The 27,268-nt window shown below is 44.4% G+C and overlaps 1 protein-coding gene across 1 annotated transcript in view; it reads right to left on the bottom strand.

Annotated features, from left to right (window-relative positions):
• alk (ALK receptor tyrosine kinase) overlaps positions 1-27,268 on the bottom strand; it is a gene marked incomplete at both ends in the record, with an annotated part of 321,781 nt that overhangs the window by 76,094 nt on the left and 218,419 nt on the right. The window contains one exon of the mRNA XM_080850148.1: positions 4,606-4,739. Within this exon, the coding sequence (XP_080706274.1) occupies positions 4,606-4,739 (134 nt within the window). The remainder of the gene's footprint in view (positions 1-4,605; positions 4,740-27,268) is intronic.

The following is a 27,268-nucleotide window of genomic DNA, read 5'->3' as shown; positions in this document are numbered from 1 at the left end:
GTGTGTATGTGTGTATGTATGTATGTATGTATGTATGTATGTATGTATGTATGTATGTATGTATGTATGTATGTATGTATGTATGTATGTATGTATGTATGTATGTATGTATGTATGTATGTATGTATGTATGTATGTATGTATGTATGTATGTATGTATGTATGTATGTATGTATGTATGTATGTATGTATGTATGTATGTATGACTCAAATTGACAAATGTGGCTTGCCATGTGGATTTGTTTGACATTGACCCTAATACCAGTCCTGGTTATTCCTCTGTCTCATGGCAGCTCATATGGGATGCCATGTTTTAGGCACTGGAGACCTTTGTGTTGTCAGTTCTTCAAACACGACCCCAAACTACTGAGGAGTTCTTTCCTCACCATCACTAAATACCCACAGCCATGATTGACTGATGGTAATGTGTTTGTAGGTATGGGATGTATAAGCCATATGTAAGAGGGGCAGGCTGTTAGTGGTAAGGCCTCAGGGCAAGAAGCGATGTGAGATGAGTCTGGGGATTAGCAATTCAATCCCTATGCAAGGAGTGTGATTCTGAGCAGCCTAGAAGAGGTTGTGCATGCTGTTAATTGAATCTAAATCATCTTATGAAGAAAGAAAAAGCTACAGAGAAGATGGTATGACATACGACCACAGCTGTACAAAGACAGGAAATCACACTGACATTCAAGACCATAAACTGATTATTAATTAAACAGGCTACGTACAGTATGTCCTCCTTTTGTTTTGCCATGCCATACACATGCATCTAAGCAACTCTCTCCCTCTCCCTCACACACAGCCACCCACACAAACAAACGTACATGCACCACTGAAGATTCTGTACATTATATTTCAAGCTAATTAGTATGGATAATAGTGGTGAGTTTGCTTAATGTTTACAATGTCTGAGAAAAACAGTAACAGGCCAATTACTCCAACCTCAATAATCCATTATAATTAACGTATGGGCTTTAATTGAATGTCATCTCTACAGTTATCCAAGAGTAAAGAGGTAGGGGAAAGAAGAATTGTGAAACAATACATTCACAAAATGAGCTAAAATATAGTATGACATAAGACACACAAATATGAGCTAGCTAGGTCAGTTAAACATGGCATGCCTCAAAAAAGACATGCATTGCTAATTAAAATGCTGTATTAATGCTTGACCTTCATAAATTCACATAATCCATTTGTCAGTGCACACAACACACGTGCAGCTCACATGTGTTACCTTCCTGGGAAAAACAAAAAGTTGCAAATGGCCAGTGAAATGGCCATGTTTCATGAATGCTGTCTGGTCACCAGGCAGCTTGAAGAGGCTGGATGTTGTTTGAAAGACACGTCTAATGACAGTTCATCAAGGCCGAAGTTTTAGACAACACATTTGTAAACATCACTGGATGGCAAGCATAGGTTATGCTAACAGCTCCCGCCCAGTAGCACCCAGATGGCTTGAGTGATGGAACCTATCTGGTCTCAAGTGGGATGACTGAGTGGAAGCCCAACTAATGCCTACACACACACCACCTCTCCCATCACTGCCACCTCTCCACACGTACCTTCCTCCTCCCTTCCCAATTCAAACACAGCTCATTTCACTCAAGGCTCCTACAAGGCAGAAATGATTGATGGGCTGGAGAAACACTGACAATACCGGGTGGCTAAATGTAGCCGGTACACTCCAATGCAGCGCAGCAACAGCAGTTAGGGAAATGGGCGGGGATACAAGAGGCTGAAATCTTTGCTGGACTGGACCGCTTGCAATAAGTGAGTTCATAAATCACTATTACATACCTTGGAGGGAGCTGTGTGTGATGCATTGCTTACAATAAAATAAACGTATTTCAGACTATAGAATAATATATTTAAACATCGTCAAAAGCAACCCTAATCAACATTATATAAAAATCACTTCCAGCAATGTACTTACTGAACTTTTTTTACAGAGGCAAAAGCTGATTCCCCCCCCCTCAAAGCTGCTGATTAATTCATAAATCAGTTCTTTCCCTTCCACCTGCTGATTGGCTTAGTGTGTGGTGTGCCTTGGCATCCTCTGATGGCAGGAGGCACATTGAAATTGGGAGCCTGTATTGCTCTCAGTCTCATCTGTATGCAAGCTTGCACCCGCTGTTGTCGCTGAGCTGCCACGAGTGATGTGCAGTACATTCATGCCTGACATGTTGAAGTTGAGACTCAAATAGATATGTCAGGAAGAGACGGGTCTGTTTGAGGTTGGACTGGTCTGTCTCAGTCTTTAACCCTTTGTGACATTGGGTTATGAGTAGATTTATGTGGAACTCTACTCATTTTGACACAAATAACTGCAATAACAAAACATTATTTGTGGTGCATTAACACCTAGCCATCAGACAGGTTTAAAGATTCTGTGATGTGTTCAAAACTGCCTGGAAAACATTGTGTGAGGAAGCAGCAAATGAACCGAAACTCAGCTCTTGATTCAAACTGTGTGTTTTAAATGGTTTATTTCATCTAACGGAAAGTGTTGTGATCAATGTAAATGGGCTCCATGAATAAGAGACAACTACAAAGGAGAATGCCTTGATTTTTCAGTAGGGCATCTCTTGCCAATATTCTGCCTCCACATGTCGGAGGAAAGAAAACGGCAAATTACCAAAGCAGGCAATAATGTCTCTCTCCAAGCTTAAAAACCCTGAAATGGAGCAACTAAGAGTCTGCTAATACAGATACAAGATATTCTGGTTAATCATAGAAACAAGAGCACCGACATAATATACAATTATAATGGGCAGAGTGATTTCCAGACTGTGTTTTTCTAATTGGATAATTATCTATCCAGCAGCATGTTGGGTTCTTCAGAAAAATACTAGATTTGTTGGGTCAATGTAAACCATTTGAAGACCCATACATATCCATATGTAACAACCACATCCACTAAAACACACACACACACACACATGCACACACGCACACACACACACACGCACGCACACACACGCACACACACACACGCACACACACACGCGCACACACACACACACACACACATGCACGCACACACACACAGCTTTGATATCCATCAAACGGTCCCGTTGTATATCAGGAAATTTGAGCAAAGGCGACAGGTGGGGTGACCCTGCTGCTTTCTGTTGTTGAGAGGCCAAGGGGATTAATGCAGAAAACAGGGGTTAGACAGACATGCTCAGGTACAGACTGTGTGAACCTGCCTTTGTCAACTAAATGCCACACAAACAATTGGAGACCTATTATGGTTTTGCATAACAAGTAGTAAGTCGCTCCAAACTCACACTTCATTGCCATTTGAGGCTTTGAAAGCAGGGGAGAAATATGCAATTCAGTTTGTGTATATTTGTGTGTGAGTGAGTGAGTGAGAAAGAAAGAGAGAGAGAGAGTAGGAAAGAGAGAGAGGGAGGTAGCTTGTTCAGCATCATGTGTGAGTCTGCTAGGGTCTTTTGCCAAATGTAATTTCTTTGGAAGTAAAAACAAATAGATTAAGACACAGGATCTGTTCATACATACAGCTGGTCAAAAGCAAAAAGGCCTTAGCTTCAGATGTCGGCAATATTCACAAAAACAAAACAAAACAAGATGCAATCTTCACAGTAATACCACCAAAGAAGGAAGAGAGATATTTTTCTTTTTTCAAATGTGCATAACAATGCATGTGAGATTTAATATGAACACAGAGTTTATTCAGCCCTTCCCCGTATAATACCAGAGAGATTGGATAGGGCTGAGGGGGAGACTGTGAATACTTCAATAACTATCTTTACTGGTTATGCTTTCATCATTCTCATCAAGTCTTGTAAACACATCCACAATTGCCCGTGCTAGCTGAACCATACACAATAATATGAACAATGATAAAGGGAAGGCAGCATTTACTGTTGCCTTCCACTGCAGACAAAGTTAAATCACAGCAACCAGAAATTGCAGACCATCCATTCTACCAGCAACCTGATAATTACGGTTTGGCTGTGTTTACATTGATCGGTACTCGAATGACCCCACAGTAGGCTTATTTTCCATTTTCTTTTGAAAAAACAATCCAGCATACTTCTGAATTCACCCGTGGTACATGTTGTACTTCAATAGACTCCATAGATGTAGGTGCATTTTACACACCTTTTAATCACTGGGGTGACATAACCGACAGCTATACCGAGTATCTATAACCAATCCTACAACAATGAATCCACACATAATGACTCAGAAAGGATGATCATAAAAGGAGATTGCAGAATATTCAGTCCCTTTGAAATGTCATGAGGGAATTGCTTGTTTTTCAAGCAGTTTTGTATCTCCCAAAAGGCCTTTGAATCATACACTACTTTCAAATGTCAACTCTTCTCTGAAATTGCTGCCAGTGCAGCTGTGGCCCATAGAGATACAGCAACAGATGCCTCCACCTTTAGTTTGATACACTCACACTCTTTTCCTAATCTTTTCACTTGCATAAGAATCACAAACCTCCAAAACAGTGCAATAGTAGGTCACTCTCATCAACTGCTACCCCAGTCAGTACGGCTTAGGTTGCTCAGCTTACAAATACATGTCAAATGTCAATTATGATAACAAAGCCAAATGTATTCTTACCCATAGTGCAGTTTGTTGAGAAGTGGGGGTTGAAGGTGGCTGCCTCCTGTTCACCTGGCTGACTGTAGCTGGAGGATATTCGGAAGGGTCCATTGCTGCTTCTCGAGCCCAAGCTGAGATGAACCACAGCCCAGCTGCCAAGGAGAGAGAGCACCAGTAAGATGAGCACCACCAAAACACAGCGGGGGCCACACAAGATTTGCGATGGTCTGTGGGAGCTCAGGGCCGGGGCAACAAGGGCCTCCTCCACCCTGCATGGCTCCGAGCCCTCCGGGGGAGCAACAGTCGAGGATGCGGGCTCAGCTCCCGAATCAGAACATGAGCCACCTGCCATCTTGGGATCCATGTCTTCCTCCATGTGGTGTGGTTAGCTCAGGCCCCCACCTCTACTCTGGCACAGTGGAACCACAGCTAGAAGGTCTGTCTCAGGTCCCCCACGACTAGAGCAGTGTATCTGTCGTACAGACGAGTATGCAGGTGTGTGTTCAAACTCAGGCTGACTTGTTTGAGAGAAAGTGATGTGATGTATCTCAAGCTGGCAGCTCGTAATGCCCCTGTTCAGTCTGTCTGAGTATAGTTAATGCCCACCCTAATTTTATTAAGCAAATCATGAAGATTGCCCCAGGGCTATTGACCAATGACTTCCCTTCTTTCCCTCCCTCCTTTTTTCTCCTCCGCCTTCAAATGAACTGTCCCCTCCTCTCTGTGTCTTTCTTCCACCTGCCTCTGTGTTTCCTCCACATTCATTCTAATACAGTGTTGACAACATCTACATGCTTGCCAAAGACACGTAATTCCCCACCCCATCTTCCACACAAACAAGGTGAGTCAGTGTAAATCACTGATAGACACAAAAAGAGAAGTGCCTGAGGCCATATAGACACTGGATATTTGAATACATCTGACACAGCGATATTTACCAGTCCTGAATTTAGTTAACCTTCCTGCGTTTTAAATACAGAGTGAAATTATAATTTGGAATCCTTATTTTCTTTCAATAGTTTAAGACTTAAAACTTTTTTTTTTAAAGGTTTACGCTGATTACATTTAAAAAAAGTCAGGTTGTAAATCCACTAAAGCATTCTGTATTATATGTGCTGCATGAAGAAAGGTATGAGGACATGAAGGACAGGAAACTGTGATAGGATAGCTTAAGATCCAACAGGGGGTCAACTAAGTGTGTTTGAGATTCAGACTGAGTAGTGTACTTAATTGAGTAAACAATTCTATTTGAGAGCGTGATTTTGATGACAAAGGTTAAGTATTTAGCAGACGCTTTTGTCCAAAGCAACTTATTAAGACATGATGCATTAGCTGGGAATCAAGTCCTGGTGAACTGCTTTGAAGAAAGCAATGCCAACCAATATACCATCAACACTCCAACTCAAGCAAGAACTGTAAACATTCTCATTTTAAACCATAAACCACATTTTTCAGGGTGCGAGTGGTTTAAGTGAATGCAAAGAGGATGCACGTTCAGTTGAAATGTGATAACATCAATATGATAGCACACGGACAATGAGCTTAGATAAGAGACTAGTTTTGTTTTTATTATGCGAAAAAACAAGGTAAACTGAGTGGGGGAGGCATAGGCCTTTCCTGGGATAAAAGATGTTATGCCTTGTTCACTGTGCTACTGTTAAGGTTGTTATCTATGCTTGGCCAGCTATTTAGTCCAAGGCAACAAGAACAAATAGCCAGGCAACAGTGATGAGAACCACAACCAAGCTTCCCAGGACCGCTGCTACTGCGGAACACTGCTCGTATTGGGAATACTGCTCATATTGGGAACCAACTCAAAAGGAGGTTGGTTTGGAGGGGGAGCAGAAGTGGACACACGAAACACGAAACGAACCGAGCCGGCCTGTAGGAGGAAGCAGGCCAGAACACGCCAGCGTCAAGGAGGGCTGTATTGGAATGATCAATGCTCTACGTTTGCTGAACAAAGGAACGTAAGCCTTTCTTCCTGTGTGTAAACTGTATCGTTACTCTGTGTACGTGGCTAAGAGGAGTGCTGATCCCTTGCCCTGGTTTTCCGAGGTCTGCTGTTGCCGTTACCGGAACCGAATTACGACACTGACGAGGAATCAGACACCACGAGAAAGCAACGGTCGAATGTTCCAACGCTCACAATACTCGGCATAAAGGGAAGTACTTGTTTCATCCGAATCCCATTTCATTGTTTTATTGTACCAGCCGAACCTTGATTATCACCTTTTTATTGTTGTTCATGTGACTGCCTGTTCCGAGAGGCCGTGACTGACGTCATTGGGAGTCCCCGGGGAATCCCTTCTTGAGGGGGGCGCCGCCCACGACGTCAAGCCATCCACACTGGACGGATCTCGGCCGGAGTGACTACAAGTGGAACCCAGCTGTGACCGCTCGAGACTGGATTTTCATTGTGGACATCATATTTATTGAAAGACTGCTTTTAAAGATATAGATTATCTTCAACCTTTTTAAACACAAAATAAAGTATTTATATTTATCTAGCCTATCTATGTTGTGGTACTTCTGTGTCCTGGGCATTCCTAATTTAAGGAGGGGGTCATATGGCTGACACCTCTCCTTTTCACTATTAAATCAACTTGAATGCATATGACAACATTTAAACCATTTTTCAAAAAGGGAGTAAAAGAATCAAAACATACAGATGGGAATCAAGTTGAAGAGACACTGTTAATTCATGTAAGAATTGTAGAATTTTCAAAAGACCATGGGCACCTGTGGAAACATTTAGACCATAATTTCAAAATTGGCAGACATGTTCTCAAGATGGAAGCTGTAATAGAGCACTTTCATACTTCACCGACAGTGCTAATTTGCTATATTTCTGTTGTTAACCTTTGGGTTTGATTGACTTTGATAATCTATTATAATGAAACATGTCACTCAAGTATAATGAAACAAGAAAATATGTTTGAATAGAAAGTCCTTGAAAAGTGACTGAAAGATCTCACAAAAAAAATGTCCAAAAACGACAAATGAGATTATAGTTCTGATTCAGAAACCATTTTGACGAATGCAAATACTGAGGTCACAATGAATAAATGTGCACCTGCTATTGGTCGTTTTTGACTCTGAAAGAAGAGAAGAGTTTGCATTAGTACTAAAATATAAAAGTACAAAATTGGTACTGAAAATGTGCTTTAAATCTTAATGGGATTCTTTCTTTGCCCAAACGAATCTAAATGCTGACATGGATAACTGGAGGATTGAGGGTATTTATGAAACTCAGCATCCTAACTGATATTTACAAACATTATTTTGTCTTTAACTTCTGCTGCAGGGTTAGCTTCTGTTTTGTTATCAGACACAAATTAGTGCAAGAGAACAGGTAGCAAAGCACAAGCCTTTAGCTTTCTCCCTGCCTTTTTGTGGAGGATGAAAGAGCTACTGCAGAGGAGAAAAAAGAGAAAGTGCGTGCAGCACACATTGGCACCTCCACTGAGGATTCTTGTGAGGGTAGTGATTTCATTTAGCTAGTAAACAAGGAGGAGGATCTGAAGGGGGCGGGGGAAGTGAGGGCTGAAAAAAAGAAACAAAATCAGAAAGAAAGAAATAAATACATAAACACCATCCCTCCAATTGTTTTTCTTAAAAGGCTTTTATATTTCAGTCAGTATGCCCTGCCTGCGCAAGTAAAACAAAAATGAATATAGCTGCAAGCAGCGATGGCGGTTTCCTCCTCCAGACATTGCGAACCAGGGAAAAATGTATTTTTGTGACAATTTGTCACTGTATAGAAAAATCCATGCTGCAGACTTGCCAATGGGATATTACATTTCAAATGCATTACTTTGAAGAACCTCAAGGGCCATGGCTTCAAGCGTGAGAAGGGGTGTGGTCATCCCTAAATTTCCTTAAATGATGTGTGTGTGTGCTTGCGCGTGTCAAAGGAGCCTGTCCCTGTCCCTGTGTGTGTGTGTGTGTGTGTGTGTGTGTGTGTGTGTGTGAGAGAGAATCTGGAGCGCACACGCGCGCAAGACCAGAGGGGCAGGGGCAGAGAGGCAGACTTGAGAAACACCCTAGCAATTAGCCAAGCATGCGTATTTCAAATATTCACCAAAAATCTACTTTTCATCTTACAGTCAAATTTTTTTCAGATTTGTGTTCTAAACATTCTCAAGGGTCTTCACATTTGTGATTCAATCAGAGTATCACTTTTTGACCTGTTGATGTGTAAAGCATTGTTTTAGCGTTAACAATCTATCCAATTTGCTTTATATCAATCATTTTTCAAGATATGAAGTTGCCTTTGCACATGGCAACATGTTGTAGTGTCTTCCAGTGACATATCAAGTTTGGTGTTGATTTGTCAAAGATTTGCCAAGATATGACCTCACTTCCTGTTTGGCGACTTTTCTGCTGAATTTGAGTGGCTGTACCGGACAAACAGTTGTGAGGATCAAAATTCTAAAAAGTAACTTTTGTGAGGCTAGGTCTGAAGATCATCTCTGGTGATTTTGAAGAAGATTTGCCAAAAATTGTAGGAGGAGTAGGCTTTCAAAGGTTTTTGATAAAACCGGAAATAGCGGAAAATCTATATAACCGGAAATTGACGCCAAGGGGTGGATTTACTTCGTCTTGATCCAGGGAATCCAATGGTACCCCATTTTTGAAAAACGGTCATACGGTTAAAAAGTTGCGTGTGTTACAAAAGTCCAACTTTGACCTGTTGGTGGCGCTAGAGTGGTGTCATGAGAGCCATGAAAATTGGTGTGAAAGAAGAAGGGACTGTCCCTAATGAGTGTGCCAAATTTCACAAAAAGTTACCATATGGTTCTAGGGGCTGCCATTGACTCCCATGGAACAAGAATAATACTAACAGATACAATAGGTTACCTCCTACCGGAGGAAACCTAAATATAGAAACAGAGAGAGGAAGAGAGAGAGAGAGAGAGAGAGAGTCTGTGTGAACAAGAGAGAAACACAGTCCACTGGAATTGGGGAGGTTAAATAATGCCTGAACCAGAAGCTGGCTACTCTCTCTGAACAATATCCTTTAAAAACAACAGATTCCTAGGAGTCCCAAGAGTGAGACAGATGTATTTAAATATTAGAGATCCAAACTCAGGAGCACCATGTTGTCAGAAGATAAGACACATATGACATGAGGCATTGCTAATTGTTGTTGCAACTGTCACCCAAGATTGACTGTGGTTCCTACATCTTTTGGACAAGGAAAGTGGATAAAGGCAACAGACATGATGAAGGGCATTGTGTGTGTGTGTGTGTGTGTGTGTGTGTGTGTGTGTGTGTGTGTGTGTGTGTGTGTGTGTGTGTGTGTGTGTGTGTGTGTGTGTGTGAGTGTGTCGGTGTGGCTCTGAGTGAAGGAATTAAGATTTCCGTGAATAAAAAAACTCAGATTCTTGTGTGAGGGACTGTCAATTGTCAAATGTATGTCTGTGTGTGTGTGTGTGTGTGTGTGTGTAAGAAGAGTGACTGCTTGTCAACGTGTGACTCAATCAGTGTGTGTGTGTGTGTGTGTGTGTGTGTGTGTGTGTGTGTGTGTGTGTGTGTGTGTGTGTGTGTGTGTGTGTGTGTGTGTGCGTTTGTGTGTGCCAGTTTGTTTTATAATGGACTGGACTGTTCTGGATAGTGTTGCAGTGGCACAGCTAATCACATTATACCTATAACTGGTTTTGCAATGTGTCTGATGCATGAGGCAGTTGCCTGGAAGTCTGAACTGCAGCTGGATGGTAAGAAGGCATGGGCTGTGCTTCCACAACAACAGTGCTTTCACCATAACTCAGTGTTAAGTGTAAGCCTGCAGCACCCCCAACATTCCTCACAGAGAGACCACACCTCTAATGTAATCATGCCCTCACGAAAACATGGCAAGAATATAATTATATATATGCAGTTTGGGCACAATATGCATAACCTTGTATGGTTCACATTGAGAGAATATTGATGGCTCAGAATTAAAAAGAAACCTTAACGATTATTGGAAGGTGTTACAACTGGTGTTTTTGTTGTATATGGTTCTGTATCCAAACCTTACACTCCGGATAGCCATAGCATGTGCTTACTATATGATAATAGCACCCTGACAATGTATTTACTTGAATGGGATGTCGCCCATCATAACATGTGACCAATACATGACTGGAACAAAACTGCAATACATAGAGTGACATAGAGTGTAATTTCCATTCCTGAAACTGCTTCTGCTGCTCCCTATCAGTAAGAGACACCTTAAACTCACCTTGTACTACACACCTCTCTCTTAATCTTTCAGTGCCAATTCTGTGACATTCTCTTCTTTAGAATCTCTTCTCATTTTACTTTAACTATGCGTCTCTGAAGTTACCATTTTGAAATATCTACTTCCATTTTTTTCAGACATCCCCCAGTCCATCGTGTATTGTCTAATTGTCTTATTTCTTTAATGGTGCTTTAATATTCATTCTAGCTCTATTTCTGCCCATCTGGACAAGGTGAGGATGTTGGCCTGTTTTCCCTCAACCCATCGCCCCAAATACTTTCAGCCTTTTTAAAGAATTCAGTGCCTCGGATGATCATGCAATGAGACTGATTTAATGGCTAATGATATTGTGCTAAGAGACAAAATGCAAAGAGGCCTGGAATATCAAACAGCTGGTGGTCACTTTGGTGCATGGTTGATAAGACCCTCACCACTATTAAGACAAAAACAGATGGAGAGCACACACACACACACACACACACACACACACACACACACACACACACACACACACACACACACACACACACACACGTATACTCATAGACATATACTAACGTAACTCACACATGACTACGCTTTCTATGTAAACTCCTCAAAAAAAGTTCAGAAACATTTCTTCAGTCGGTTATCCCTCCCCTTTAATAATACCAATTGGTATTGTATTGTATATCGTTGGAAAGCCTGATTAGGCACCTTTACAACGAGGTACAACTTGTAAGGATCGTGCATTCGTGGAATGAGCAATACAGCTAATCATGTGGGTAGCGGGCCACATTTTTTTGCCAAACTCCTCAAAAAAAGTTCGGAAACATTTCTTCAGTCGGTTATCCCTCCCCTTTAATAATACCAATTGGTATTGTATTGCATATCGTTGGAAAGCCTGATTAGTCACCTTTACAACGAGGTACGACTTGTAAGGATTGTGCAATCGTGGAATGAGCAACACAGCTAACCGTGTGGGTAGTGGCCCAAAAAAATGTGCCAAAACCCCCTGCAATATTCTTCTGTTGGTATTCACTCTTGTTTTGAGTTGCTTGGTGGATTTGATGATTCTCCCACAGTATTAACAAAACAACAACACATATTGACCATGTTTACAATTTATTAATTTTACACTGTCAGGGACCTCAGTAGCATGTGGATTGTGCATTCGTGGAATGAGCAACACAGCTAACCGTGTGGGTAGCAGCCCAAAAATGTTTGCCAAAATCCCCTGCAATATTCTTCTGTTGAAATTTAGTGAGATATCGGAATGACATTCTGGAGCCAATGGCAACCCCATATCTCCAGAATCTGGGACCTAACTCCATCCTCCAGGATGAAAACGCCGCCCCCACAGAGGCAGGATCATCACAGAGTACCTCCAGAACTTGGGAGTGGAGAGTATGGAAAGGCCTGAGTCCAGACCTCAACCCAATTGAATACTTGTGGTGCTTGGGCGTGCTGTACGTGCCAGAGTGACCAACGCAACCATGTTGGCTGACTTGTTACAAATTCTGGTTCAGGAATGGGATGCCATCCCACAGGAGGTGCCAAGCTGTTGTGGCTGTGTATGGATCTTCCACATGCTACTGAGGTCCCTGACAGTGTAAAATGAATGGTGTAAAAATGGTCAATATGTGTTGTTTTTTCCTTAATACTGTGGGAGAATCATCCAATCCACCAAACAACTCAAAACAAGAGTGGATACCAACAGAAGAATATTGCAGGGGATTTTGGCAAAAAAATGTGGGCCGCTACCCACACGGTTAGCTGTGTTGCTCATTCCACGAATGCACGATCCTTACAAGTTGTACCTCGTTGTAAAGGTGACTAATCAGGCTTTCCAACGATATACAATACAATACCAATTGGTATTATTAAAGGGGAGGGATAATCGACTGAAGAAATGTTTCCGAACTTTTTTTGAGGAGTTTATTTCATACACAAACTAGAACATCTTTTGACATGTGTCCTCCACACATAGCCTACAATATACTACATTATTAAATATCAACATACTCTTAGCATATTTGAGTCTGTGTTCATTTCCAGGACAAGCTTGATAGACACATCACAACTCATGAACACACACTGAGTTAATGACTTTCTTAGCACGGTACCAAATTAAATTGCAATAGTGTTTTAAAGAGGTCTGTTGACTTACCTTACATGGCACATGATGAAAAATAGATCCCCACAAACTCCCATGTCTCATTTCCGTAATGAAAATGCTGTTGCCGTGGCCTGAAGAGCCATGAAATCACAGAGATGAAAGCAAGATGACTGAGAGGAAGATGGGGGCTCGGGGAAGAATCACATGACGACTGCCTGCACTTTAAAAAAAGTTGAATTATGCCCTGAATTCAATTATGCAGTGGCCTCGTTCTTCAGTGAAAAAAAAGGAAATTGCTCCACAAGATGACGGCTGAGTTGATGAGGAAGGAGCACATTAAAGAAATGAACAGGCATCCAAATATATTTGGAGCTATAGGATGAAGCATTTATATTATGTTTTATTATAAGTACAGGGTATTTTTACCCCTCGCTATTTCCTTGACAGTGTGTTGTCTATTTATCAATGTATTCTATTTTCAGGGACAAACAAAAGGTGATCACTCCAAGAAGTAAACACTCCATGAAATATTGAAGAATAGTATAGTAGTATAACAGTACCAGATCTTTCTGTTAATATTGTTCAGACTGAATATATAAATATAGCATGTTCAGGGTGGTGCATTGGGACTATAAAGTTTATGGAAATGGGAAAGGCCACATGAGAACAAACTAGACTGCATGAGAATTTAAGACTTATAAACATCAATATAGACTGACATGGAAGGTTTAAAGATTCTCTGAGTGCTGTAGGAAGTACCTCAGAATGCCGTTTACTACATCAGTTAAAGGCAACTGATAGAAAGGCATCAACTTGGACAGTCCTCTATCTCTGCAGTGAGATCCTACAGGATAAAACTAACCTTTTGAAGTCCATACACTAAAGGAAGAAGAAAGAAAGTCTGCTGGTTTCTTAAGTAAAAGTGAGTCGGCAGAAGGGCACATTAAATGTCAAATTGAATCCTTTTGTCTGTTCCACACAGGACTGTCCCCTCTACAAAGAACACTGGATGATGGGTCTTCACAAGTGATAGAGTGGACGGGAGTGATGGAGGCCAACGTTGCATCTTTGAAGATGGGTCAATGCAACACAGCCACTGGATGATTGACTTTGGCTGTCAGAAGGGAATGCATCCAAGGAGATGAATATAGCTCATGTGTTCTGACTGACGTAATGAGGTGTGTGTTCCCATGGCGCAGTATATCATACGACCTGAATCTATTTACAAGGCAAAGAAAAAAGTTTAATCTGTGCATGCCTATATAAAGTGCTTGTTTGCCTACAGTGACTCTTAGTCACACCAATCATGCCAAAGACAAGCATAGGAGATCTGTGAAGTACTCTAAGTGACATGTGGGGAGCTGCTGGGAATTTTACCCTTAAAAACACATCGGCTTCGGAGCTTCCCTGAATCATTTCATATGTTCATAAGGTGAAGGTGCATTGTCCTCATTGACTGCCAGTATTCTTGACATTTTCCTTGACCACATCAACGCTTGGCAATGCAGTGGACTGAAAATACCAGCCGTTAGAACTTGATTAATTATGGTGCATTGGGGAGTTGGTAGCTGCTGTAACAAATTTTCCAACTTACTAGTAGCCCTGGTGAATGGCTCTCAGAAGATACATTCATTATTTGCGGAGCTTTATTTTAACTGGGGGTTTCACCATTTCGCCATGCTTCTAACCATGGCTACCGCAGCAGGCTTTAACTTGGTATGATGATGAAAGAATGTTAATTATGACTCCCTTCACTTTTAGGTCAATGACCTCTCATGAGGAACAGGCAGTTAGACAAATACTGAAACAAATCTGAGAAAAAAAATACATGACTTGCTTGAACTTTGATTGTTGAACACAGCCATGCACTCAAACTTGTTATATAAGACAGAAATACATTCTCATATGTGCCCAAATGTGTATGTGTAATTGGCTTGATATTTCATAATGTGGTATGTTGTGTGTGTGTGTGTACAATACATAGAACACATGTGTGAGTTGGATTGTGAGAGCAATTAGCCATTATCATATGTTTACAACTATACCTGTGTGTGAGTGTGAGTGTGTGTGTGAGTGTAAGTGTGAGTGTGAGTTTGAGTGTGTGAGAGGGTGTGTGTGTGTGTGTGTGTGTGTGTGTGTGTGTCTGTGTGTGTGCGTGCACGCATGCCTGTGTGTGTTTGTCTTATAAACTTTTCAAAAATGATTCAGAAAACCTACAAGAGAAGAGGAAACTTCCCAAAGTGCCTGAATGAGACTAGCTGAGCATCTCCAATGCTGTAGCACAATGTGACCCCGATCACATGCAAGTCATTTGGGAACTTCTGCAGACTCTTGACTTGGGGTCAATGAGCAGCATAAGTAGATAATTTCATTAGGATGTAAACAGAGCAAGAGAATTGACGCCACTGTCTGTGAACCGCAGAGCCTAGTGACAGGAGACCGGCAGACTGTTGACATTTGACATTACACAAACAAAACAAAAAAATGGCAAAGGCTGAAAACTAAAATTATTCTTGGTATTAGAACAGTAAATAGGAATGTAATTGTCTTTGCATCTGCTTTTGAATGGACTATAGCGGAATGAGCAGAGTCAGCACACAAATCTGTGCATGAATAATTATCCAATAGGACAGTACCTGTAGCCATTTAGAAAGATGTATCAGCTTCAACTCCAGCTCCATCCCCCTCCCTTTTCATTTCTAGACTCTGTGACAGAATGCCTGTCTGCCCTGCCATCACAAGAATAGGACCTGCCTCTGGTGTTCACGTGAGTCTTAAATACTGTGCATGGATGTTTAAATACAGTGAAAAAAAATGCAAACAGGTGTCAGAGAATTCTGGCACCCTGTCGGAATATGTGTTGACATAGTGGCAGATGTTTGGCTGGGCTCCCACCACATCTTATCTTTCCCACAAAAGGCTTGAAGGGTGCACAATCTCTGATCTAGCAGCAGTGCTATGCCGTCTCCTTGCAACTTAGAATGGGTAAGAAATGCTTTAAATGTCACCTGTGCAGCTTCACAAAGCAGCTTAAAAAAGCATGAAGTCGATGGCAATTATAGGCTTCGAAAAGGGAAAGATACATTGGTTCTCACAAGGAGCCAGGTGAAGTATTGAAAAACATTTTTACGAGAAGACAACAGACTACAAATCTACATTTTATCAGTCTACACAAAGCAACAGATGTTGGTGTGGAGTGCTGCTGTTACCTAGTTACCACAAACCCTGGCGGAGCAACAACTGACCTTTTACTCTGCAGAGCAAGAAAGAGGAATGCTAACTAATATGACATAGATTGCAGTACTTAAGGGCCGTGTGAATAGGGCTAGAGAGCACCCAGTGACCTAATTAGAACATCAGCACCCACCAGACTGTTCCTTAGCTGGTCTAATATAAGCCCTTCAACACTAGTGGCTGTTTATTTGCTCTTTTTATATTTAGGTTTATATTATCGGTCATTTAATGTTGGATCATTTGGCTATTAAGTAAGGGAAAATGTATAGTCCACCAATCAGTATAGGAAAATAAATCCAGATGTGACGAACAATTTATAATATGGCTCCTCAGAATGTTGCAGAAGGTTCTACTGATTTGAAAAGGCTACCCAAACGTTTGGAGGTCTGATATTTCTTTAATATTCAATGAAAAAGAATAATTAAAAATAAAACAAAAAAAAACGAATGGCTGCTGCCATTGACAATGGGTTGTGTGTCTTTTATAAGATTCAGTTCAGGTCGATAATGGAAATTCATTGTAACTTGAAGTCAACAAGTAATAGGTTGCTATGCAACACCTGAAACTTTTAAGCATTTCAAAACGGAAAGCGAACACGTGTGGTTCTCTATCGCAGTTGGGACTGCGATGTGATGGACGGGAAATGACCTGTTCATTGACCAATCGAAGCACTTTCTATTCACGCTGGAAGGCTGAATTGCGGCAAATCACCGCCCTGAGCCCGCCCCCTCAGGTCCCCATATATTGGGGGTGATCATGCCGCACATTCTCTTTTCGACCCTTCGCCTTTGAGGTTACGGGCCGCAGTGTTTCCCCTAGGTTTACCGCTTTGGGGGGGAGATGGCCGGGCCTAAAATTCCTGATTTTGCGGGAGCTTCCCACTTTTGGGGGGGATAAGCCCCTATATAAAACCTATTTGTTTTCCTGTGACCCAGCAAAACTAGGGGGTCTGGGGGCATGCTCCCCCATAAGATTTTTTTGAAAATAACCTTTTAAATAGTGTCCTTGTTACGTGGGGAGCCGTATTGTGCCCGTCTGTGCGCTTGTTTCTATCTGTCCCCCTTTACAGGTGACCTGGTGTCCGATTGGGACGCATTTGTGGGCGGGCCTTGGCCTATAAAAGACGCCCCTTGCGCGTTTCATGGCTGTCTCTCCGGCTCTCTGGCTCTTCGGCTCTCCCCCGTTCGCCCAGCCACACCCCTTCTACGCTTCCGGTTTTCTTTGGGCCTGCTGCACGGCGCTCCGCTGGTGCCCTGCTTTAGCATTGTTAAACATCGTTATTAGAGTTTCGTTTGGACGCAGAGTTAACCTTTTGATTTATGTGCGTTGGTGGTGTTTGGTGGTGGGCTTTTGGGCACGCTTTAAGACTAGTTCGAGATTAGAGTAGAAGGAAGTTTACCCGGAAGACTCACCACATTTCTATGTCCTTTTGTTTAACGCGAGCAGCTTAGATCTCCTTTTTATTTCCAGCAGACAGTGTGAGTGTTTGCTTTCTCTTTTGTTATTAATTATTTTCATCACCACCTTCTCCTGCCGTTAACTCTTGGTTTGTTAATAAATATATTTACTTTCACCGTCACCAGTTCTCTTTGGCTTCTTAATGTTATGTTACCATTTCGTTACGTTATGGTTTTGTAACAGTCCTCTAGTGGGTTTTAGGAAGAGAAATTAACAAATTTAGATTTAAAATATGGCACAAATTAAAACATATTGAAGACATCCGCTGAGATTTAGTTTTGGATGTGTGTGAAGCAGGAGCACCCTGACCTGGGAGAGAAAGCTTAGGAGCAGCTACTACCCTTTGCCTCCTCATATTTATGTGAGGCCTCCTTCTCTGCAATGACTGTGATCAAAACAAAGTAGAGAACCAGACTGTGCCTGGAGAAGAGCTTAATCACAGCAGTTGCCTCCCTTTTTTTTTTTAAATAACCTTTTAAATAGTGTCCTCTAGTGGGTTTTAGGAAGATAAATTAACAAATGTAGATTTTAAATATGGCACAAAAATAAACATATTGAAGACATCTGCTGAGTAAGGTGCTCATTATAGTTAATGTCAGATATCCTCTGTTCAATTCTCAAACTCTCCCTCACTATATGACTTTTTTGATCGAGCTATATTCCTATCTATGATGTCCTCCCCAGCCCATCCAACCTCTTCTGTTGGGGTCTGGCAGTAACACCTGCTTGCCTGCTGTGCCAGAGGAGAGGTTCACTGGAGCACATCCTGAGCTGTTGCCCGAAAGCCCTGGGTGAGGGGCGCTACCGCTGGCGCCACGACCAGGTGCTGAAGGTGATAGAAGATACCATCTGCACAGGGATTGCACGCAGCAGACAACAACAGCCAGCTGGGCATTCCATCGCCTTTGTTAGAGCTGGAGAGAGGCCACGGCAGCGCCCAAGCCAAGGAGGGGGGCTCCTTACCACAGCTAGGGACTGGCAGCTGAAGGTGGACCTGGGCAGTCAGCTTAAATTCCCGGAGACCATCGCAGTGACCACACTCAGACTTGATTCTCATGTCAGAATCAACAAGGCAGGTCATACTGCTGGAGCTGACTGTGCCCTGGGCAGACCGGATGGAGGAGGCATTTGAGAGGTAGAGGGCCAAGTACGAGGAGCTGGCAGGCGAATGCCGCCGCAACGGGTGGAAAACTCGGTGCAACCCCATCGAGGTTGGATGCCGAGGGTTTGCAGGCCAGTCACTCTACAGGGCTCTCAAGTTGTTGGGAATAAGGGGACTGCACAGCAAGAAAGCCATCAAGAACACCACAGATGCTGCTGAGAGGGCATCAAGATGGCTGTGGATCAAGAGGGGTGATCCGTGGGCAACACAAGCTACCTAGACACAAGCCGGGGACTGATCACCTCCGGCTGGGTCGCCTGGGCGAGGGTGTCTGATGTTGAAAGACCCGAAACACCCGATGATCCCAGGTTCCATCACTGATGATGTGTCTAGGTTGCACCAGTTGGTGTATATTAAACCATGACACCTGATACGATGCCAACGTGACCGTTTCAGAGTACTTCGTAAATTTTCCAAAAAGCCGAGTCTGTTTCTCTGACTGACGTATCAAAGTAAGTACCTTGTGCTTGTCCATCTCTGTGCCTTTAGGAACTCCTGGGCTATGTTAGCATTGTGTGTGGAGAGACTGCGCTCCAAGTTCAAGGGTTTAAAATGCGACGGTGACATTTGCATATTAAGCAGAGGGGTTTTCCATTTCGCTCCGCAAATATTCCTTCTATTCAGGCCAGAACGTCCGATGTTCATCTTCATATTTTGGTTTAGATTTACGCTTTGCTGGATCCATGTCATTCTTTCAGTAGCTACTGCTAGTCTGGCTAGTAACTCTCTGAGACTGGGTGCACACATTAGAATGTTTCATGTTCTGAACATTAACGTTACTTGAAGACATCTCTCAAGATCGAGTGATGAAAAAATATACGGACACTATTTCCAAATATATTGCCAAATATATTTGTTTTACAATATGAAAATTCTGTGCAACAAGAGAAAAGTCAGTGAACACTCGAGCTATCTTCAAACAGAAAGTAACGTGTGCGCATCGGGGCAGAACTCTGCCTTGCGCGATACAGAGAGCAGAGGACAATTGTAAACGCGTGATCATCTAGTGACAAAAATGACATGCCGTCGTGCAAATAAGATTAATAGCACAAGGGTATTTATTGTGTTTAATAAAAGAACAAGCTATAGACCTGGGGCCGTATTCACAAAGAATCTTAGGGCTAAAAGTAGCTCATAAGTGGCGAATTTAGGAGAAACTCCTAAAAATAATGGGCGTGTCAGTCTTAAATGTAGGACTCCTAATTTTCTTTTACTAAGAGCAATTCACAAAATATTTTATCCCTAAAAGTAGCACCTAAGTCTAGGACAGCTTAAAACTCCTCATGAGGACTCCTAAGTCATAAGACCTATTCACAAAAAATCGTAAGATGGCTGCAGCCCACTTGGAATTGATAAAAGACATTGCTTAAACCGTGAAGGTATTAATATTGTCGTAGAATTAGCGCGGGATGCAATGACGCCTTTAAACAACGATGTGTCCCGAAGTGAAATGTTTGGAAACATAAAGATAGCCTATTTGGCTTCGCAGAAAACGCAAATGACGACACTGGGAATCATCATTCAGCCGTTTAATTCATCAAACTATCAACGCACTGTAGACCCCACATCATCCAACAGTTGGATGTACCGATGACTTGTGCATTTCAACGGAGAGCGGTCTGCAGCAGGTTTTTGAGAACTTACCAGCTGGATGCCGCTGGGGTGACAGTGGCTATTGGTCCTGGGACCAGTAGGCTTTCGCTTAGGCTATACGTTTCACGTTCGTTTCGCTTTGATCAATTAAGATTGGAGGGCTTAAAGGGCCGCATGTGCTGATATTTGAAGTGGTCAAGGGCTGGAAATATAATAGCCTTACAGTTTGCTGGGTGCTTTAATTATTACTGCCTTGATTACATGCAATTGCCATATTTTATATTGATCGCTTTATATTTCTCTTAACGTGCAAAGTGTCATTCCCGTTGGATGCACAAACTTGTCATCATGCGTGTGCATTCTGCTAACTGCACTGTCCATAACTATTTAATATGACTTAATTTGAAGCCCTTCTCTTATTTTCAGTCGATATAGTGGGATTGTTAGAGAGACGTCACGAATGAGTTTTTAATGAGAGAGCCTGTCAACAACCAATCACCGTCCTCACCCCTTCTAAACTCGTGCATGAGAAGCGACGTCATCCATAGCAACGGAGTTTTTATCTTAAGCTTAGGAGTTGGTATTATCCTTAGTATGAGTAGGTCTCAGAGCCGTTGTGAATCACTTTTAAGAAATTACTCCTACACAAAAGGTTTTAGCGCGAGTTAGGAGCACTCCTAGTGGTAAGATAAAAGGCTTTGTGAATACGGCCCCTGTTCTATAGGAAAGGTATCCTTTAATGACTTCCGTTGTGATCTGGCGCTTTTTAGAAAATAAAATTGAGCAAAGTTAACTTGACCTTCCAGGGGGGGCGGGGCGCCTCCCTTATACAATGGTAGGGGAAACACTGCGGACCGTCAGACCCAAACTTTGTGTGCTTATCTTACTCTTTCAAGTTGGTGAGTTCAAATTATTCCCTTACTAGCTCTGAGTGCTACAAGGATTTTCTACGCTTAAGCAAGCTCGTCTTCGACTTGCCGGTTCACTACTGCTTACAACGTGCTACGTTGTTTTAGCTCTTGCTAATTGTGTCTCTTTTTCAGATCAAAGATGACCAAGGTCTATCCGGACTGTGGCCATCCCCGAGAGAAGGGTGTCCGGCATCGCCGCTGTGCACTCTGCCTAAGCAGGGCACATGCCGAGGCGGTGTTGTCCGGAGAAATCCCTCCTGCATGTACGCTCTGTGCCGCAATGACAACGGCACGAGTCACGAAGCGCCTCTCTCTATGGGAGAGAGATGACCTGCGTCCGGGGGCGAAGCCTGTGCTGTCCGGGGTGGTGTCCCCGGACGGACAAGGCTCCCCTCGCCCTGGGAGCAGCAGCGGGCCAGGCGGTTTCCTTCGGGTAGCCGCTTGGTCCTCCTGCTCTTCCCCAGCGCGCACGGTGGCCCCAGCCCAGTGACTGCGGAGGCCGCTGAGCCGCTATCTGAGCTCGATGTTCAGCTCGACGAGTTGGACTATGGTGACCCACCCCAGCCAGCTTCCTCGAATATCCCCTTCTTTGAAGAGGTTCACCAGGAGTTGGAAACCTCATGGGCTGCGCCGTACTCAGGGTGCGCTCCGGATCCGGGGTTTGCGGAGTACCTCCGTCTTGACCGTGCGAAAGAGAGGGGCTACCTCTCCTTTCCGCCGGTGGAGGACACGGTAGCAGGGTATCTCTCCCCTGCTTCCCCCACGATGCGCCTCGGCCAGAAACCCGTGCTACCCACCAAAAGCACTCGACATATGGCGGTTCTGGCCGAGAAGGCTTACCTGGCTGCGGGGCAGTCAGAGTTTTTCCACAAACACGTCGGCGCTGCTCCAACGCTACCAAGCCAAGCTCCTCACGGAGCTCGCAGCTCGTCTCGGGGACGATGAGACAGTGGAGGAGCTACGGAGAGCAACGGATTTGTCTCTCAGACTCACCAGATGCTTGTCGCAGGGGCTGGGGCGAGTCATGGGGGCTTCTGTGGCAACGCAGAGGTACCTGTGGCTCTCCCTGGCCAAGCTTTCGGACAGGGAGAAAGCACCACTCCTTGACGCTCCAGTCAGCGTCAAGGGCGTGTTCGGTGAAGCGGTGGGGGCGATGAACGACAAGTTCGAGGCAGAGCAAAAGAGCCGTGAGGCTTTTCAGTCATGGATGCCTCGGTCGAGCAGCTCCGAACCAATGTCCTCTTCAGGGCAGACCACACCGGTAGAGGGAGTGAAAAGGAGTGGGTTCCGCTCCCCAGCTCCACCAGCTAAGGTGACTGCGCGCCGCGGCTGGAACAAGAATCCGTTCCGGGAACCAGCCCAGCCTGCTAAGCCACAGCAGCAACAGCAGCAGTAGCCAGCGGCACAGACAAGCTCCGGGGCCACACACAAACCCACACGACGTGGTACGAGAGGGCGAGGCAGACCACCGGCGCCCTGATGTTCGTCGCCCCCTGAAAAGAAAGGGGGGAGAGGTGGTGTGCCAGCCACCACCTGGGAAGTCGCCAGATGCGCTCATGTGAACCCCATGTCCAGCACGACGAAAATGTTCCCACAAGCACTACATTCCCATGTTCTCGGCACTGTCCCGTTAGGCGCAGACACAAGACAAGCTTGCTTTTCCCCTCCCGCGACGCACCCGTTGCATTCGCAAAACAAATTTTTTATTCAAACCATGAGGGGGAAACCCCAGATCTCACCCTCCTCCCTAGGAGTGGGGTCAGATCAAGGTTTAGACAGATTGGTGATGAGCGGCTTAGTAGCCGACAAATTCAATATAAGCCCCAGGCTGGCAGACTGCGTTTTGGGGTGGCGCGCATGCGCAGTCTCGCCCTGGGTGCTGAGAACGATTTCAAGGGGTTACACTCTACAATTCGCCAGGCCTCCGCCCAGGTTCACGAGTGTAATTCAATCAAGGGTGCCGCGAGCTCGCGCACATTTCCTTCAACAGGAGATAGATGCATTACTCGTGAAAAGGGCTATAAGCGTAGTGACACCAGAGAATGCAAACTCAGGCCATTACAGCAAATATTTCCTCGTCCCCAAGAAGGACGGGAATTATCGCCCTATATTAGATCTACGTATACTGAACAAGTCACTCATGCCGCTGAAGTTCAAAATGTTGACTCCACGCCGGCTGATTCAGTTCATAAACCCGAGCGATTGGCTGATCACGTTAGAGCTCAAGGATGCGTACTTCCATATTCCGATTCATCCCAGACACCACAAGTATCTGAGATTCGCATTCGGCGGAATAGCATACCAATTCCACGCACTTCCATTCGGTCTCTCCCTAGCTCCGAGAGTATTCACAAAGTGCGTAGAAGTTGCCATTGCCCCATTGAGAAGAATAGGCATTCGCTTATTCAACTACCTGGACGATTGGCTCCTGGCTTCTCGCTCAGAAGCAGAGGTGGTGCAGGAGTGCCATCTTGTGGTGGCACACCTGTACCGCCTTGGATTTGTTCTGAACAAGGAAAAAAGCTTGCTGTGTCCTCAGCAAACGTTGCATTTCCTGGGCATGACAGTAAACTCCGTTTCAATGACGTTGTGTCTGTCGCCAGCACGAATAGATGCCATCAGAGAATGCGTGCCGCTTGATCACGGTGGATCACAGATGCTGGCAGGCCTTGGCCGTATGGCGATCCCCGCGTTTCCTCTCGGCAGCGGCTCCACTGGGTTCAGTGGCGAGCCGTGTTATCGTCACCACAGACGCCTCCACTACAGGCTGGGGTGCGATATGCAAAGGATATTCTGTGAACGGGCTCTGATCATCAACGCAAGCCGCGTCACATATAAATGTCTTGGAACTGCGAACCATTTTCCTCACTCTTCGACATTTCATACACATACTAAGTGGGCATCATGTTCTAGTCAGAACAGACAACATGTCCGCCATGGCCTAAATAAATTGTCAAGGGGGGGTGCGCTCCCCTGCGCTTTATCATTGGGCGAACCGACTGCTCCTGTGGGCAGCAAAGCGCATTCGCTCTCTCAGAGCAGTGCATATACCAGGTCATCTCAATTACGGAGCCGACCTGCTGTCACGGGGCAACCCTCAAGCAGCAGACTGGTGCCTTCACCGTCAGGTGATCGACCAGATTTGGCTTCGGTTTTACAGGGCACAGGTGGACCTGTTCGCGAACAGGGAAAACGCCTGCTGCCCTCTGTGGTTTTCGCTGGGAGGCGACAACCCTCCGTTAGGCGTAGACGTGCTGAGCCAGCAATGGCCCAACATGCGTCTTTACACATCCCCTCCGATTCCTCTACTACATCAGGTAATCTGCAGAGTGGAAGAGGAGGGTTCGGAGCTGATATTAGTAGCGCCCCATTGGCCCAGTCAGCCATGGTTAGCGGATCTAATCAGATTGTCAGTGCAGCCTCCGTGCGAGCTCCTTCTGCGCAGGGATCTCCTCTCACAGGCTCACGGGACGGTTTGGCACCCCAGGCCAGAGCTGTGGCAGCTCAGGGCCTGGCTCCTGAGAGGAACAGGCTCTTAGCGTCAGGCCTGTCGGATTCAGTGGTGAATACTATATGGAGCGCTCCGGCAACGTCTACCCGATCTCTGTATACGCTCAAGTGGCGCATGTTCGAGCGATGGTGCGCTGCACGTCAGCACGACCCTATTGATTGCGCTTTGAGCATCATCCTAGAATTCTTACAGCAATTATTTGATGAAGGAAAGGCGGCTTCTACTATCAAAGTGTATTTAGCAGCTAGTTCCGCCTGCCATATTGGCATTAACGGCAAATCTCTAGGTAATCATCCATTGGCTTCGCGCTTTATGGCTGGGGTAAGGTGTCTTAGAGTGCCTGTGAGGCACCTATTGCCTTCTTGGGATTTGCTAGTGGTGTTACGGGCGCTCACGGGTCCTCAGTTCGAGCCCCTAGAAACTGTGGACTTAAAGTTTGCTTCTTTAAAAACCGCGCTGCTCCTGGCACTGGTGTCAGCGAAGCGGGTTGGTGACATGCAAGCGCTGTCTGTCAGCCCATCGTGCATTCAGTTTTCGATTGCCGGGGACAGGGTAGTATTGCGGCCTAACGCAGCATATACACCCAAAGTAGTGACAACTCCGTTTCGTAACCAGGTCATTGAGTTGGCCGTATTCTCGCCCCCTCCTTTCGCATTAGCGGAGGAGGAGCGTTTGCACTAGCTTTGTCCAGTGCCCGCTCTACGCACTTTTGTAGAGCGCACTGGTTCATTCAGGCAAACGGATCAGTTATTCGTATGCTTTGGTGCAAGCGCCAAAGGCAAACCTCTGGCAAAGTCGAGCCTCTCCCGGTGGCTGGTGGAGGCTATCACTTTGTCCTATACAAGTTTGTCATTGGAACCCCCGGAAAAGCTTTGTGCGCATTCGACTCGTGGGGTTTCGTCATCCTGGGCCCTGTTTAAGGGCGTTTCAGTGGATGACATTTGCAAAGCTGCAAGCTGGAGCTCTCGCCACACCTTTATTAATTACTACATGTTGGATGTGGCGGGGCCCGGTTTCCTGCAGAGTGTGTTGCAGGCGAGTGATCTGTGATCATATGCAACATGCGATGTATTATCAACTGCATGACTGTCTCCCTTTATGGATTAAAGGCGGACAGGGCAGATGGGTGTAAGTAATCATAAGCATGGGATCGGTTATCCCGTTTCACTTATATTGAATTCATTCCCCTTATAAGGCCCGCTGCCACCGCCAAATGAACCTCTATGAGGGCAAGGCGAATGGGTTGGCGTGTGTATATGTATGTTGGCCGACACTGTTGCACGCGGGGTTAGATTCGGTCCCGTCCATCACATCGCAGTCCCAACTGCGATAGGGAACATCTCGGTTATAGATATTACCTCGGTTCCCTGAGTAAAGGGACCAGATGTGATAATTTTGCGTGCACAGTGCGTGTTTTTCTTCTGGTAGGCTCAAAGGCTCAGAGTCTTCAGAGAACGTGCGGCGTGATCACCCCCAATATATGGGGACCTGAGGGGGCAGGCTCAGGGCGGTAATTTGCCACAATTCGGCCTTCCGACGTGAATAGAAAGTGCTTCGATTGGTCAATGTACAGGTAATTTCCCGTCCATCACATCTGGTCCCTTTACACAGGGAACCGAGGTTATATCTATAACTGAGATGTTTTATTTTTTTGTGTGATGGTGGACATTTATTTCTTCAGCTAATGAACAATACTACAATTTTGTGTTATTTGTTTAAGCAAGATTTGTAGACGTAAATGCAGGACTAATCACATTACAGCTAAAATGTATGCAGCATTTCAGAAACCTCTCAAGAGTTCACAAACTGTTTAGCATCAGTTTATCAAGCACACAGTATCTTTATAAATCTCCCACCTGACCTGGACTCCTCTCTCTCCCTCCCTCCCTCCCGCCCCCCCCACACCTCAAGTCTGTGCTACTCTAACACTCACCACACTGAACATTGCACATTGCACATCCACATTGCACTCCTGCTTTGCATTTTGCACTCCACTTTCACTTTTCACTTTACTTCCCTATATACTGTTTGTATATTGTATTGTATATATTGTTTTTTTTTTGTTCTTATGTGTAGTACTTATTGCGTTTTTATGTTATGTGTAGTACTTATTGTGTTTGTTTGTATATTTTATGTTTACTGTATGCAAATTCCAGGAAGGTGTAAACCTACTTGGCAATAAACACAATTCTGATTCTGATTCTATGAAGATTGTGTATTATGTATGCCTACATACTGTATCTAGACAATCATATGGGCCAAGTTAAAGGCACAATATGCAACAATTATGCTTCAGGATTAGGGTTAGGATAAGCAGTTTAACCTTAAAATAACAGCTTAAAAAAAATTGGGGCGCTACAATGACTTTTAATATGGAGAATTGCGTCCGTGCCAATGGCATAGCAGGGTCGATAGCCATATAACTGTCTTCTGTAGTTTTGCCTGCCGATGCCCGCCGACCTGACTTTGATTACCTTCTGCCGAT

The sequence above is a fragment of the Sprattus sprattus genome, assembly GCF_963457725.1.
Source record: "Sprattus sprattus genome assembly, chromosome: 13".
In the NCBI taxonomy this organism is placed as follows: Eukaryota; Metazoa; Chordata; class Actinopteri; order Clupeiformes; family Clupeidae; genus Sprattus; species Sprattus sprattus.
Note: the sequence above shows the minus strand (reverse complement) of the source record. Positions and strands in the feature narration are given on the sequence as shown.